The sequence below is a fragment of the Xiphophorus maculatus genome, chromosome 3 (assembly GCF_002775205.1).
Source record: "Xiphophorus maculatus strain JP 163 A chromosome 3, X_maculatus-5.0-male, whole genome shotgun sequence".
Lineage (NCBI taxonomy): Eukaryota > Metazoa > Chordata > Actinopteri > Cyprinodontiformes > Poeciliidae > Xiphophorus > Xiphophorus maculatus.
The window spans coordinates 28507953-28523501 of NC_036445.1; the positions used below are offsets into that span (position 1 = coordinate 28507953).

At 40.8% G+C, this 15549-nt stretch overlaps 1 protein-coding gene across 5 annotated transcripts in view; it reads left to right on the forward strand.

The window, feature by feature from the left end:
• oxr1 (oxidation resistance 1) overlaps positions 1-15549 on the forward strand; it is a 168916-nt gene that overhangs the window by 140098 nt on the left and 13269 nt on the right. For all 5 annotated transcript variants that reach the window (XR_002752597.1, XM_023331613.1, XM_023331615.1 and 2 more), the window contains 4 exons: positions 7205-7357; positions 9314-9498; positions 12313-12950; positions 15043-15208. Coding sequence is in view for 4 of the 5 variants with exons in the window: in XM_023331613.1 (XP_023187381.1) it covers positions 7205-7357; positions 9314-9498; positions 12313-12950; positions 15043-15208 (1142 nt within the window). In the remaining variant the exon portion in view is untranslated. The remainder of the gene's footprint in view (positions 1-7204; positions 7358-9313; positions 9499-12312; positions 12951-15042; positions 15209-15549) is intronic.

Below are 15549 nucleotides of genomic sequence, written 5' to 3' on the forward strand. Positions count from 1 at the left end.
TCTGGGTCGTGGTTTAAAAATAATTGTGAATTAATCAGAACTAGTTTAGATCACTTGTATATCACTTTTTTAAATGTTGGAATGTATCCGATGTAAGAACATCATGCACAAAATGGCAGGTAGGTGAATAGCACAAGATCAGAGCTGCAGCCTGACAAACCTTAATGACAATCACTTTGTACTACTTCATCTCCTGCAATATGCTCCCATTCCCACTGGAGGGAGCTGTGGGTTGGTTTTTGGGTGTTTTAATGTCAAGGTCAAAACTGGGTGGCACCTGCAGGGTTTTAGTGCTACAAAAAATGTAACAAAAGGCAAATGAAATGTTTCTTTTTACTCTAATTTTCTAGAATTTCTCCTTGCAAACCTTTGTTCGGACAGAAGCCACACAGTGCTTTAGTGTTTGTGTAAATCTGAAATTATGTTGCTTTATAGTTTGTTGACATCTTCAACAGGTGTCAACTAACAATGTTATCTTCCAAGTATACCTCTCAGAGGTTCAGGATAGGATGTGGCTCAGCTCATAAATAAAACTCAGATGCCAACCTTAGGACCTTACCAACCATTTGTAGTTCCTTAGTTTATTCATTCTCTGAGTGTGCAAAAACTACACTGGTTGGTTCAATAGCAAAGAAAAACTTTTAGATTGTTAATTCAGGATACTGTATTTTGTGATTTAACTAATCCATCTGAAATCCAGACACAACACATAGGCATAATTCACCCTTTCTTCCAGTTTGCCTGAATATTCATAGCATTAAAGCTGTAAATTGGCCTGTAATTGGCAGCATGATTATTACACAATTAAAACTAGGGGTGCACTGATTGCAATATTCTCTTCCATCACCAATCTTTAAAAAGCCTGACCCACCGATTCCATTTTTTTTTTTCAAGCATTGCTTGTTTTTGTTTTTAGGAAAGTAATTTAAAAATAAATTGATAAAAAAGCATTTAGTTTTTTTTTTTGTTGTTGTTGTAGTTGTTTTTGTAAGCGTCTCTGTTGCCCTGAACGTTTCTGGCGGAGCAGATTTATTCCTAAAAGATAGATTTATAGTTGATGCATTTAAAGTCGGGAGCGCGGGCCAATCACGCAGCTGGCGTCTCTGCACATTGCCTCGTGTGCTGTCGCTGTTTGATCTCTGAAGTTTACCTCAGCGCAGCTCAAGCACGCCTCCTTTCACTAAAACTGGACACAGACTGACCTGAGTTTGTCAGATTGCTCGGCGATCTGATAAACTCGTCCCATAAACTCGAGCAACTAAAACAGTTTCTTTTTAACTGTACTTTTTGATTTGTTGTTTTTAAGACTAGTTGTAGTTTTAAATAGCATGTCACTTTCGATGTTTCCCAGTAACATATAATTACCGAGTAATATTTTTACATTTCTTGACTACTTAGCATCTTTTAATGCAAAAACACGGTGAACCACCTCGGCGTCCTGACCACCGGGATTGGCAAGTTTTCTGGGATAAACCCTGATTGAGCAATGGTGTCCAAACTACTAAAATAATTTAACTAATTTAATTGTTTCTATAGTCTTCTTTCATATTTTCACTTTTTTTCACATGTAAGTATTGACCGATTGCCAATTCCCTAAAATTATTAGTGCACTCTTAATTACAATAGCACGGGATGCAGCGACAGTAGTCGTACCACTTGAACATTTTCTCAATATGTTCCATTAGCTAGACATATTTGACCTGTAAGGGAAAAGATATGCGGTGTTAAAATTATGTTTATAAGTGAAAACTGAACATAGTGGCGTACATTTGGATTTAACCCCTCTGTTACTCTGATACATTTTAATAAAATCCATTGCAACAAGCTGCCTAAAGAAATTCCATGTTGAGTAAGTTAAGTCCATTTGTGTCTAATGTAAATTCTACAAATCCAGCCGTTCTGTGAAGAGTTTTGTTAGAGAATATTAATGAAAAACAGGATCAGGAAGACAGTTGTTTATTGGAAAGAGTTTACATAATTCAAGCTTATTTGTCCAGCACATTTCAGCAACAGGACAGTTTAAAGTGATTGACATAATGAAAACATCATACACTTACCAATTGTGAAAGAAATAATAAACATTACTGGAGTCACGGTTCTTCCGTGACGGAGCTAAAAAACAAAAACGAATTTAAATCAAAAGCTAATTACTGCCATGCACACCCATTATAAAATTAAACCTTTTCTTTCCAAGAATAGAGGATTGTTTATCTTGACTGAGTTTTAGTTTATCTCCTTCTGTGGGCTTTTCCTTTTCATCCCCCCCCCCACCATGTTTACCACTCTGGTTGTCTAGACGGGGCTTAGTGTGCAGGATGTAATAAAGCTGCAGGTGAGTTCAGTATTCCACCTCTCAGCACCACTCTGAGGCTTCCAGGAGGCATCCAGTATTTTCTCAGCTGGTGCCAGAGGCCTGTGCAGGACAAACGCTGGTCAAATATTGAGTGATCAAAACAGAAAAGCAATATTTGCGTCTTATGTGAAGTATTTTTGGCGCGGTGGCGCCTAAAGCTGTATTGATCTGTGAGTTGCACTTTTCCCTTGGAGCTTGTTAGCAATCGTAGCAAGCCTACACTTTAAATCATTAAGTGGGACTTTTTCCCTGGGGTGTACTTGGAAAGATTAAATCAGTCACTTAAATCATATAAGGACAAGAGTTAATTTGCATATATTCTCACATTGCAAGTCTGCTGTTGGAACTAGCTGCTGTTTAGCAGAGGGCATGAACTCTGGTTAGGTGTTTAGCACTGTGTGGGGAGAGGCTTAATTAGAAGTTGTTTGTGACAATGAAAGGCTTTTAATACCAGTAGAAATGATTGTAACTTTCACAGTTATCCAGCTTTCTACAAGGTTCTGCCTGTCTGAGGTGTTGGATTCAGTAGGGCAACATGGACATCAATCTCCTAGAGAAACTTCTCCGCCTCCTAATCAAATATGCCAAGGACTTTTCAAGCTAGATATACCCTTGGAACATGACCAGAAAACCTGTCGTGAAGAAATCCTAATCCTAATCCAAACCATCTTGCATTTTGATGTGAAAAATGGAAAACCCAAATCCAACACTCATAACCCAGACAACAAGCCACTTAAAGTCGTCTTCTTGAGGCAAATTCTCGATCTGATGGAGCAGTCCTACTTTGGAAAAGCATTTATTATCTTTTTTTTTTTTTTACAAAACATTAATTTATGATGTCTTTTCCATTACAAATGTCCACACTGTCAGAATATCAAAATTTCTTTGATATTCTGCTATCAAAAAGTTTAGCAATTCCGTTCTTTCCTTTACATAAAAAATGCTATTAAAATATGTGAATAAGCTTGTTCAAAGGAGAAGTCAACAAAAATTATAGTAGCAACGGATGTAAACGGTTACATGAAATATATATATGTTTCAGCCACACCACTAGCACTCATCGTCAGACATCAGAGTAAACATCAACGTCTTATTGAGGCGTTGGCGCGACTACGTATTAACTGGCTATGGGAAACTCTAGGCTATTTTACAGAAGGGCAATGGATTCAACACATTGAATGATAATGTCAACTTTTGATGAACAATGTTGTGAGAGGTCTTTTGGCGCCAGCTGCACATTGTCCAAGGAGGCCAGTTTGTCTACAAATAAGTGCCTTGCTGCTGTATATAAGCTGGCATGACTCACGTGATTCGAAAACTTCCATTGCAGTTTTCCGAAATACACCAATGTCAATTTGAACATTGGTGTATTTCGCAAAAAATTTTTATTTGAAAAATGTGATTTTTTTTTTTTCAATTGACTTGTTTCTATCATGCAAATTTATTTCCATAATTCTAATTTGCGCAGTTATACTGTCAATGGAAACGTGGCCTGAGATGCTGTGAGCTAACTTCCTGGGTTGAGGTTGCAATGTAGCAATTGCTGGCAGTTTGTCTCAGTAATCGCAAAAAACATGGCAGGATCAGAGGAATAGATGCTTCACACACATCATTCCTTGCCAGTAACACACATGGGACGGGTTGGGCTAACAGGCTGACTTCAGCCAGCGGTAGTTTCTGCAATAGCTAAGATATCCAAACCAGGCCTTGCTCTACGTCTTGGGATTCATGCGGATACCTCTCTTGCTTTGGTGACTAATCAGATAGTTGATCAGTTTGCAGGCAAAATGGGAAGTTGGTGTCTCAGACACAAACATGACTCTGGTTGGATCAGAATTTTGCAATCCTTCAATAAAGAGAAACAGACCAGCTCCATTGACTGTGATGAGTTTTGTTTTCTTCCCTTTGTCATTTATTGAGATGAATTTCATGGTTGTTAATGGCTTGTGGATGACTTGCAGCTGATTGGCAGAAAGTGTGCCTTCGCCATCCACTCAAGCGGACACTGTGGGATGTTTGATGGGTGTTATTTTGTTGCCAACACGTAACACCCCTCTTTGAGAGGTGCCAGACTTAATGACAGGACATGCCAGACTGTTTCTGTTGTGAGGGAGGACGTGTTTGGACGCCGGCGGTTGCTCGGTTAAATGCAGGTGCCTTGCCGCGCGTGTGCTGGTGGCAAAGTCTGTTCCGCTTTTCTTTGTTAAACTTGAGAAGTGCAAGGTTGGATTAGAATGAGTCACAGCTCAAAGTGAAGTGCAGCTGTGCGGCTCGTTGAGCTGTTTAAACTCTGCAGTCGGAGCTCTGATCTTAATGTCAGTAACAATAGGATAGTCGACTGATCAAAGACGCAGTTTTTTTTTTGTTGCTCTTACTGCTTTAATGCTAAGCTGATTCTTCTAGATTTCTTCAGTCCGTCATTCTTTTTCGATTTTCTGAGGTTTTTCATGGGCGAGCCCTCTCAGCCTTCCCAGGCCACCAGCGTCTAGGCTCAGTGTGTCGGTGTGGGTTAGTAGCTTCAGACAGTTTGTCGGCTGAGCTGGGAGACGGAGAGGGGGAGGCGTAGGGGTTGGAGTCAAGAGGACAGCAGACAGTTATTATACGCTCAGATTCTCTTCTTTCAGCTCTTCACTGCTACTGTAGCTCTCTCCTGCCTCTCTCCTCTACGCCCTGACGTCCTTCATGACCAAATCCCCAAATGGAAACTCCTACACAGATCTCACAGTCCTGAGGTGTTTTTTTTTTCTCTTCTGTCCTTCTGCAAATCATGTCTTTTCATTGCTGTCGGTTCTCTTTTTTTCCCCCAGTATTCTTTATCTGTGGTAACAACTGTATCGTCTGTTTCTGCCTTTCTATTTCATTGTTCTGTATCTTACATCCAGACCTTTTTCTTGTTGTCCCGTTCAGTCCGATTCACACTCCATCTTGTCGACTGCTGTTCAATCAGTCATGCCAGCAGGTGTCCTTGTGGACAGACATCAGACAGTTTGTCGACTGCATGGCAACAATGCCATGGTAGATACACTGCCCGGCCGCGCCTTGTGTTTCCACGGCAGCACGTACACTGTCTGCAGCGTTACCATAGGGTATAGAAGGTAGCAGTGACAGCAGTGCTTCGTAATGCTTTTTGTCCTCATGTCTAAGAGGTGGTTTGGTATTATACCTGCACTCAAAACGCTTTTTAAATACATATCGTATAAAAAATCTTTACCTCCATTCCTTTTTCACATTCTGTGATGCTACAATAACAAACTACAATTGATCAGAGTGAATCTTTGCCTCACATGCATGGCAATCTACAGAAATCCAAGCTAGGTACGTGTACAGTTTAGTTAAATTTAACCTCAGCGCAGTTGTGGAAGAAATGGGTGTAAATGTCAAGAGCGGGTTAGGAAGTCTGTGTTTCCCCTGGACCAAATCTTTTGCATAGGTGAACCAGAAGAGACAAAATCTCCATGTGAGATGCAAAGCGGTCAAAACAACAAACTCAGCAAATGCAAAAATATTTAAAATAGCAACAAAGAGATTAGAAAGAATCAAAGATGGCTGAACACTGCTAATTCCACAGATTTTAACAAAAACGACAACAAAAAAATCATCTGAGAAGACCCTGGGGGCGGCAGAACTCGCACTCCAAATGACATCTTTTCATTGAAGCTATTTAAAGTAATACTATTTTATTATAGTTGATAAATAATACAGCTGTTGGTTTCATCTGCAGCTTGTTATTGCAGGGCAGCCAGATTTAAACACGCGCGTAATAAGTCCAAACGAAGCCCAGCAGTCCAGCCTTGACTCGAGGGCATGCTAATGCGCTCTCGTCTGAATGTTTTTCGCTCGTTACAGCCTCACAGGATGCTCATTGTTTTTGGCTCTTCGCTGGCTTCCTTTAACTAGATTGTACGTCTGTGCAGAAAAAGATGTAATACATTTAGAGACTCGAACACGTTAGTTTGATCAAATGAGACGCAAATTAGTCACGCTGTGTGTTATCAAATGAACCGAGGCATGCGGGGAGGGGGGGTTGCTCCCAGAGTTCATGATTTATCTGTTTTGTTTTGTACTTTGTTTAGTTGTAAATTATTTAGAGGTTTTTATTTGTGCCTGCACTGTAAACACGCAAAATCTTACCTAGTATTTCTGGTCTAGTTTCCAGTGCAGATAACATTTTAGCAAGATAATTGCTTGCTTTAAGTAAATAGTTGCTTAATATTGATGAAACAAATACTAATTCCACTGAAAATGCAAAATTGTATCAAGTGTTTTTACTTTAGTATTTAGTGCAAACATCTTAGCACACATAAAATAAGACAAAACTAACTTACAGATAACTTTTTATAACCTGGAGATCTGGGGAAATGTCTAGTTATAAATTAAATAGTCTACCAAGAGAAACTAGTATATTTTTTAATCAGTATAAAGAAACTATTTACTTAAAAAAAGCTGCTATATCTTATTGAAAAGTTGCTTTTTGGTTAGTTGTGTAATTTCAAATATACTAAGATATTTGCTCTAGAAACTAGACTAAAACTACTTGATAAGATTTTGTGTTTTTGCAGTGTGTATTTTCCTCTTCCTTTAAGAGTTTTTGCCTCTATTTGTGCAACAAATTACAAAAACATATCTTTTGTTTCCTTCCTCTCTTTTTTACCCCACTTTCAACCACAGCATTTTTTTTTTATGTACGGGAAATCTATTTTCTTATTTTAAGGTCTGTCTTTCTTTAATACTTCCTCTGTAATATGATTTCTGTTTGTAAATGTAATCTGTCTTCTGATGCAGCATGCTGCTGATTCTAACAAGGATCTCGATAAACACAAACATAAACTTTCCCTTCCCTTCTGCTCCCAGGAGTCTGATGCCCCCGCCAGGCCAGAAGGCGTCCACCCCCCGGTGTTCTCGGCTCTGCGCCAGTCCAGAGTGGTCTCATCCACCTCCGAGGAGGAGGAGGCCCTGACCGAGAAGTTCCTCAAGATCAACTGCAAATACATCACCGACGGCATGGTGAGACAACGGCAGGCAGCTGCAGCCGGCAGCGTGACGCGCAGAAAATCTGCAGAAACCTCTTTCACCCACTTCCTTAGATGAAAAGGAAGTGGGTGAAAGCGGGTCTGTTGGTGTTGAACTAAGAGAGCGAGTGAGCTGCAGAGCCGCCAGCTGCAGACACTAAACACATTTAATATCTGAGCTTAAATGTGTAGTAAGTAAAGCCTTACTACAGAAACAGCTTAGAGCCATTAATCAGTGCTAAGTTGTTACACAGGTTAAAGAGTAAATGTTTTATTATCATCGTCAAACAAAACCGCAAAGAATGTTTAAGGACAAAAATGAAAGTCGCTCCATCATGGAGCCGAGTGAGGTTTTGATCAGAAGAAGCAGCGAAGTTGAGACTTTAAAGAGGCGGAAAATCTTTTTATTCAGACATCAGTCAGCCTTAATGTAGTGTGGCTTCTGTCAGTGGTGAAAACATGGAACCACAATGTAGGAAGCACTGTGTGTTTTATATTTCATCCACTGTGGTGTTCAACACAGGGGGGTCGGCTAAACATGAAACACTGAAAGCTGAAAGGTTACTGTGACGATTTAAAAATGTCTGCTGGAGCTCGAACATTTCATCCAGCTTTCACGTTGTCAAAAGGAGGAATAAAAACGACTGAAAGGCTTTCAAAAGGCCAGTCCCGCTTGCACAGCGTTGTATTTACAGAGTCTTTGAATACCTCAGTGGTCCAGAGATTTTCCTTCCAGCACCATCTGGATCTCTCTGGCATCCAGCGTTTCGTACGTCAGGTATTAAATATTAAATAGTAAAGTATTTAATATTTAAAGTTATTTAACATTTGTTATTGTATCTACTTTTCAATTAAAGTGATCTTAATTTTTTTTTATTTGTTTTTTTGATACAAAATGTGATCATTTGTCTCAAGAGACCCTGAATTAACAGTTTACAAAGCGGACCCATTTCTTTTAAGGAGACAAACATTCAAAACCTTTTATTGTTTTGGATCTGCAAATATTTACAGATCCAATTCCAAAGAAAAATTGTGATTATTGGTTTAATTAAAGTTTTCCAGCTTAGTTTATTGTGGAGCAAGTAAAAAAAAAAAATTCCCTTATTTTCCTCTTTTTTTTCTTTTTTTTTGGTCCAGTAGTTCTTTTGACTTGACAATTTTGGCCCATTCAACAAGAAGTTTGGACATACCCCTCTCCTAAAACCATTAAACTTTATTTTATTTTCTCATAAATATAAGCTTACTGGGTTTCGACATTTGTCTATAAATGTCTCTATAAATGTTAGTTTTCAGCTGAAAGTAGTGCACATTCAGTTTCATCAAATTTGTTAAATTAAATTATATTTTTTATGTAGCAACATCAGAGCTGCCAATAGGGGAAAAAGTTGCTCTGCGGCAAGTTATTAAAAACTAAATGGATCTAAATGATATCCAGTGTTGAGCAGTGTATTTTATTTCAAAATTTTGTCTCAATTTAACATTTGTTTCAGACAGGGAGAGACCTTTCTGTAGAAGAGCAGAACAGAGAATACTCCAGCTCCAGGAATAATTTCAGAGCGGCTCGTCTGCAGCCTGACAGCAGCTGTTTGTTTCAGCTGGATGCGGTTGGGATGGCTGTTAATAGGTCTGCAATGACTTCAAACAAACTGTAGCTTCATTTGTTATTTAACAAAATCGTTAGCTGGTGATAAAAAGCCACAACCGTGAGTAATTTCTCTGCATTTTAAACTCTGACCATGCGTTCAGTCCAGCCCCCACTCAGTGGCTGTTAGCTCTGGTTTTGGCATGTGCAACACTGAAAACCAGGTGTGCTCTGTCAGAGTGAGCGTGTGTGTCCGGATGACCGCTCCGCTCCGTGGTCCCCAAAACACCCAGTAACACTAAAATTCAACATGTAGCGACGAATTTTTACTCGAGGCGGTTCATATCTGTTTACCTCTCCGTTTCCCAGGGCGCGGTGAGCGGGGTGCTGTTGGTCACGCCCAACAACATCATGTTCGACCCCCACCGCATGGATCCGCTGGTTCAGGCCCACGGATGCGAGGAGTACGGCATCATGTGTCCCCTGGAGGAGGTGCAGTCGGCCGCCGTCTGCAAGGAGATCACCGACCCAAAGATCAGAGAGGCGGTTCCCGAGTAAGAACATTTCCTCTGCTCCGTTCTGGTGCTAGCACACCTGTGTCAGTAGAGAACAACGATTAAACTCTTGAAATGAGCTGCGTGATGTCAGATGTGTCTCCAGCAAGACGAGGAGACGTCTCCATCTCCTAACATTGAAACTACAAAAATAAACTTGCTTAATTAAATAATGTCCAAAAAAACCAAAAAGTTTTTCAATAAAAAGTTTTAGGAGGATGTGGTTTTTCATCCGTATGAAAATGAGATGTATTGTGCAAAACTGCAATGGAAACAGGTTTTTTTTGCATCACACAAATCACGTGATCAACAGCCAGATGTTACTACTGGTGTAAACGACAAAGACGACGACAGGAAGTAGTAGGAAGATGGCGGTTTGTTTTTTAATTTTTTTTATAGACGACATGCAGCTGGCTCGAACAGAGCTCTCACAGCATCACACAGTTCATAAAAAGTTGTGTCATTCCAGCGTGTTGAATCCATAACTCTTCTGTAAAATCACCACTACAACCCGTAATTTGGTGGTGTAGCTAAAACGTCTGAATAAGACGCCAACGTCTCCTCTGATGGCTGATAGACAATCAGGGCTAGAACCATGACTGAATTATGACTATATATCATGTAAGTGTTTACATCTGTCACTGCCATGATTTTTAACAGCTTATCACATGAATAAGCTTATTCGCGTGTGATTTTAATGTCAATTCTTATTTAGCCGCAATTACAAAATTGTGTTTTTTCAACATCAGCAGAATATTGATAAAGATTTGCGCACATTCACAATGAAAACGCAGCTTCTGTCTCATTTTAATCAGCGTCGTTCTCTGCTGCACCCAGGATCAGACGTCACAATGCACCACTCTTTAATTCTTTCCCCCCCACGCGAAGAAGAAACAGCAATTATACCAAGGTTAATGAAGTGTGTGTGCTTTCTCACCTCGTTATGCAGCACAAGGACCCTCTACAGGCCTCCCATGTTTATTCTTTGTTTATTTTATCTTGGGTTTGTTTCAGTGCCTCTGAAGACAGAGACGAACAGCACACGGCAGGATGAGCCGCAGTTTGCCAGCTTCCTTAGAGACAGGGGCGTGTTTAGCTGGCTGAGTGTAGCTAATGGCAGGTTTCTGTGCCAGGTCCAGCTGTTCTCCCAGCTGAGACCCAGCGTCTGCGTCTTCTGTTTGTCCTTCTCTCTTGCCTGACCTCTTTTCCTTCTGCATGTGTCCTACTGAACACGACGCTGGGCAACAAGTGGAGCTATGAAGTGTGTGAAGTCCCTTAAATGAGAATGAAGGTGACGTCACAGCAGCGAAGGCAAAAATTATACATGGATTTAAGCATTTTTTTTGTCAAGATTTTTGTTTTGAAAATCTTAAAAGTGTGGCGTGCATTTGAGTTCAGCCCTCTCCAAGGAAACCATTTGTAAAACCATCTTTTGCTCCAGTTAGAGCTGCAAGTATTTTGTCTCCACCATCTTTGCACATCTAACGAGATTCATATATAACTCAACATTTGGACAGAAAGCTCCTGTAAACCAGTGAAATGACTGACAATTTACTTATTTCAATTTGGAATATTATATCATGAGACAACACAAATTAAATTAGCAATTTAGTGTTGTCTGAAATGTAAAATTTAACCATGACATGTAGTAAACGTCTCAGGTAAACGTGGCTCATGGCGCCACTTCAACAGAGCGATCCAATCAGGAGGGGCGACCTGAATTTAAAACAAGTTTGATTTTCATGCGACTCGTACAATCAGCAACCAGTATGAGTACTGGTTGTGAAGTGTTAAGTTCTTCTCATTACCCCCTGTATATTGAACTAGAGACGAGAGACTCGGTCCCATCGTAAAACTTGCTACGCGACTGGAAAATTGTCTGAAATGTGCCAAAAATCATGTGGACCAGTGGACCAGCCCAGCTTTATTTCAACAAAATTTCAGCTGGTTGCACAGACTCATTGTGTGGACATGTGGCACACACTCCCCTTTTATTTAATTTATATTTATTTATTCTTTTGCTTTGTGTGGTTTATTATTTAGGTGTGCAGCTGGCTGCCAGTGACTCATTGTTGTCTGCTTTATGTTTAGGAAGAAAATTAAAGTGTGAAAATTCTGTCGCTTTCAATATTATGCATTCCATTTTGATTAATAATAATACAATTACGGTTGAGAGAATTTTCTTTCTGATTTACAATTATATGCTAGTTTTTGTTGGTCTAAAACCCCCCAAAATATTTTTGGATGTTTGTGGTTGTAATGTGATAAAATGTGGATAAAGTTGAAGGGTTTTTCAGAGCATAATATTTATCAGCAAAACTAAAAAGTATAATTATGGAATTCTGGTTGATATACTGCATTATACATGCCGCTATGTATGTTAAACTGTATTGTTGCTCAAATCTGGACAAATCCGCTTCAAAATGTTTGATTTTGATTTTTGAAGCAAAATCTTTTGCTTCAAAACTTTTAGATTTTTGAAGCAAAATCTGCTAATTTTCTTTGTTCTGTGGTTACTTTTGCTCCCTGAATACAGATCATTTCAAAAGTCGAAGGTCCAACTCAAAGGTCACTATTATCGGATTTATTCATTTAGGACGTTGTCTTGAGTCTCCCGTGGTGTTTTCTATTTACAAACCGAGGTACACTTCCTAGAGACATTGCGCCTCCGTTGAACATCATCCTGGTTGTGTCGCAACAAATCCCATTTTTCTCTTGTTCCCGCTGAGCGGTTTGCACCCTCTGCTCTTCTTCTCTTCAAATTTGTGTTAAGGTTCCTCTTAACCATCTCACTTTTCCACCTTTCGTTGTCAGTGACCTGGAGCCTCTGCCAGCTGAAAGACACCCATCCCAGCAGAAAGACCCAGCGGAGCAGCGCCTGAAGGACCAGGGACCCAACGGAGGCGGTGGCGCCGTCCCACGCAGCACCGAGGGTTCCATCTCCGAGGACGTCTTCACCGAGACGGAGCTGTCCCCCATCCGGGAGGAGGAGCAGGCGTCCAACGAGGACCTCCGCCAGGACAAATCGTCCGGCGCGTCAACAGAGTCTGTGCAGACTGTCGTCGCGGCGGCGAGCACCCGCAACCCGGCTGGCCCGCCGGAGGAGCCAGACACCACGAAACCAGAGGACAATCCACCAGATACTGCCACGGTGAATGACACCCAGACCCCCATGGGGCCCAAGCAGCACAGTGTAGAGAAGCCACCAAGCACACCCACCAACACCACCAGCAGCAGCACTAGCCAGACCCAGGGGCCCAGCAGCAGCAGCAGCAGCAGCAGTGCCCCTCGCCCAGGGTCCCAAAGCTCAGTCACTACTTCCGTCCCTGCCAGCCAACAGCCGGACACCAACCAGGAAGCCGACGTCTCCAGAACAGACACTATGCAACAAGGCACGGAGGACAAGGAGAACGCAGAGTCCATGCAACAGGACGACACACAGAACTCTGAGGGTAAACACACTTTCTGAGAGACTTGTACCCCAAGCTGCAGATGCAAGGACCTTTGATTGAAGCCAATCAAAGTGAGCCAATCAAGTCCTCTTCTCTCTGGTCTCTGATAACCTTTCTGTTTCCACTCTGCCTCTGAGCGGGCAATCGGAATACAAAGACGAAAGGAAAAGGCATGCTCGCCATTGCTATCGGCGTCGCAGAAGCGTCCCTGGCCTTACGACGGGTTTTCTGTGGCGTTTTGATCTCCAGCCATGGTGGCCCGGGCGATAAACTAAAGCCCATCAAACGCCACAATGCCACAAACGTACACAGGGCACCCAGAGGGAAATCTCTGAACAAATAAATCCCACATCAAAACGCTGTCTGAGACAGCATTCAGGCTGCTTTTATTTATATCTCGCATCCTTTTCTGTTGCTGCTTTCATGGCTATTTATACAAATAGTAAATCTCACATTCCAAGGCAGAATTTATCTGGTTTGATTTTTCACTTCCTCCTTTGAAGGTGATGGCCTAAGCCCTTGTATACACGTAGTCTTTATAAAAAAAAACAAAAAAAAAAACAAATATGTCCGCCACACATTAAAAAAATATATCGTACTCGCAGGATTGGTTTCCAAAACGTTTTCGTCTGTAATTAACCTGCAAAATTCTGCCATTGAGCGTTGTTTTAAACATCCTAAACCCATAGGGGGCAGTGTAGTTCAAAGCTAAAACGCTTGTCAGCCAATCGGATTGCTTCAAAACAACCCTGTCTTCCTGTTAGGAATTAAACAGATATGTAGGTTGAACTACTTTTAAATAGCATATTAAAACTGTTTGTAATTCTTAATGCACTTCCAAAAGTCAATGTTTCTCTACGTATTAAGTAGCACTGTCTGTGGCTTGGAGAAGTCTGTGAACCTTTTGACTAAACGTGGTTAAAAAAACAACAACAAATAAACTAACTTTAGAGCAATATTTCTGGAAGCTTAATAACTAACTTGGGCCTTACCTTTAATATACACATATTTAATTTTAATAAACCTGAAAATGAGTCACTGCTGTCTTTATGTTCAATGTCACGTACCTTATTGACTCAGCTGATCCCACAGTGTTTGTTTGCCCTCAGTCTTGCCTGTAGCACATTTCTTCATACTTCAGAAAAAAGCAAAGGGCGTCCTCTACAGAACTTCAGGAAAGTATTAGATATACAGTGTGGAACAAAGTCATAATCAGTAATTACGTTATGGTGTTTCTGCAGTGAAACATAACCCAATTTGTTGCTGCAAACAGCAGCAAACTATAAAAGTCTCCGTCTGCCACATTCAGTGCACCTAAAAGCCGCTGCAGTTCTAGACGTTACTGTGATTCTGAAACGGTTTCTCCCTCCACGATGAAGCAGCATAAAAAGTGAGAGGCAGAATTCTGTTTGGTGATTATTCCCACGCAGATGTCTGGGCTCCGCTGAGCGGCCCGTTATTCGGAAACGCATTCACAAGGCCCACACAGGAAATGGCAACATTGAATCCAAGCTACATCAATCTTAAAGAAATGCAAGGCCTCCCCTTTAACCTCCAGGGGTTTTGACCTTTGACAAGGCCCCTGATACTTTCTGTACTCCATTTATGCCATCTATTACATTAATGGCATTCAAAGATTAATGCAAACAGAGTAAAGGATAGAGAAGGACTGGTTTGTATTGAATTTTAATTGGGGCTTTTAGAGTAAAGAAAGCTGAATACAGTTGGTCGTCATGGTTTTCAGATTTGTATTTTTTATAAAACAAAAAGTGTTGAAAGCCTTTTCCTGTTCCTTCCACCTAACAAATATATTTTATTAGTCCATCAAATAAAATCCCAATAAAAGTTTCTGGTTGAAACCTGACAAAATGTGAGAAAATTAAAAGGAGTTGACATATTTTTATTGAAGTGTCATTGGAGGTACTTTAATTATGATCTAAATATTGAATTTTCAATACTTGAACTCATTCACTAATTTATTGAATATGATTGTAGATTAACTTCACTTTACCACCAGCTTTGAAGCATAGGGGAGGATATATTACTGTAAGCTCAGACTTGAAGGTTGTATTCATGTCCTTGTCTCGTTTAGGTACTGGGTCTGCTGAGAGGAGGCAGCACCGCTCTCACAAGTTCCTGTGTCTGCGAGTGGGGAAGCCCATGAAGAAGACGTTTGTTTCCAACGCCAGCGCCTCCATGCAGCAGTACGCCCAGCAGGGCAAGAAAAACGAGTACTGGTTTGCTGTGCCACAGGAGAGGTCAGTGTGGCGGCCAGAAATCCTGAGCCGAACGCATGTTGGGTTAAATTCCAGGATTTAAAATCCTAGACGTTTGCTCGCGCTAATATTAGAGAAAATCTTAAAATATGGAAGGAATTTACAACCACCCCACTTTTGGATTTGTCCCTTTTATACAGCACAAGTCCCTTTTAATATGTGACAAACTCAGTTAGCTTACTTCCGAGGCCTAAAACATGCTAACAGATGTGATCATAAACTACATGATTTGCACTGAATGCTATGCTAAACATAAACTATGGACCTGGCGTCGTTTTGTGTTTGAGTTTTTCCAAGTTGGCTCAGCCAGTCTTGGTGCTCCG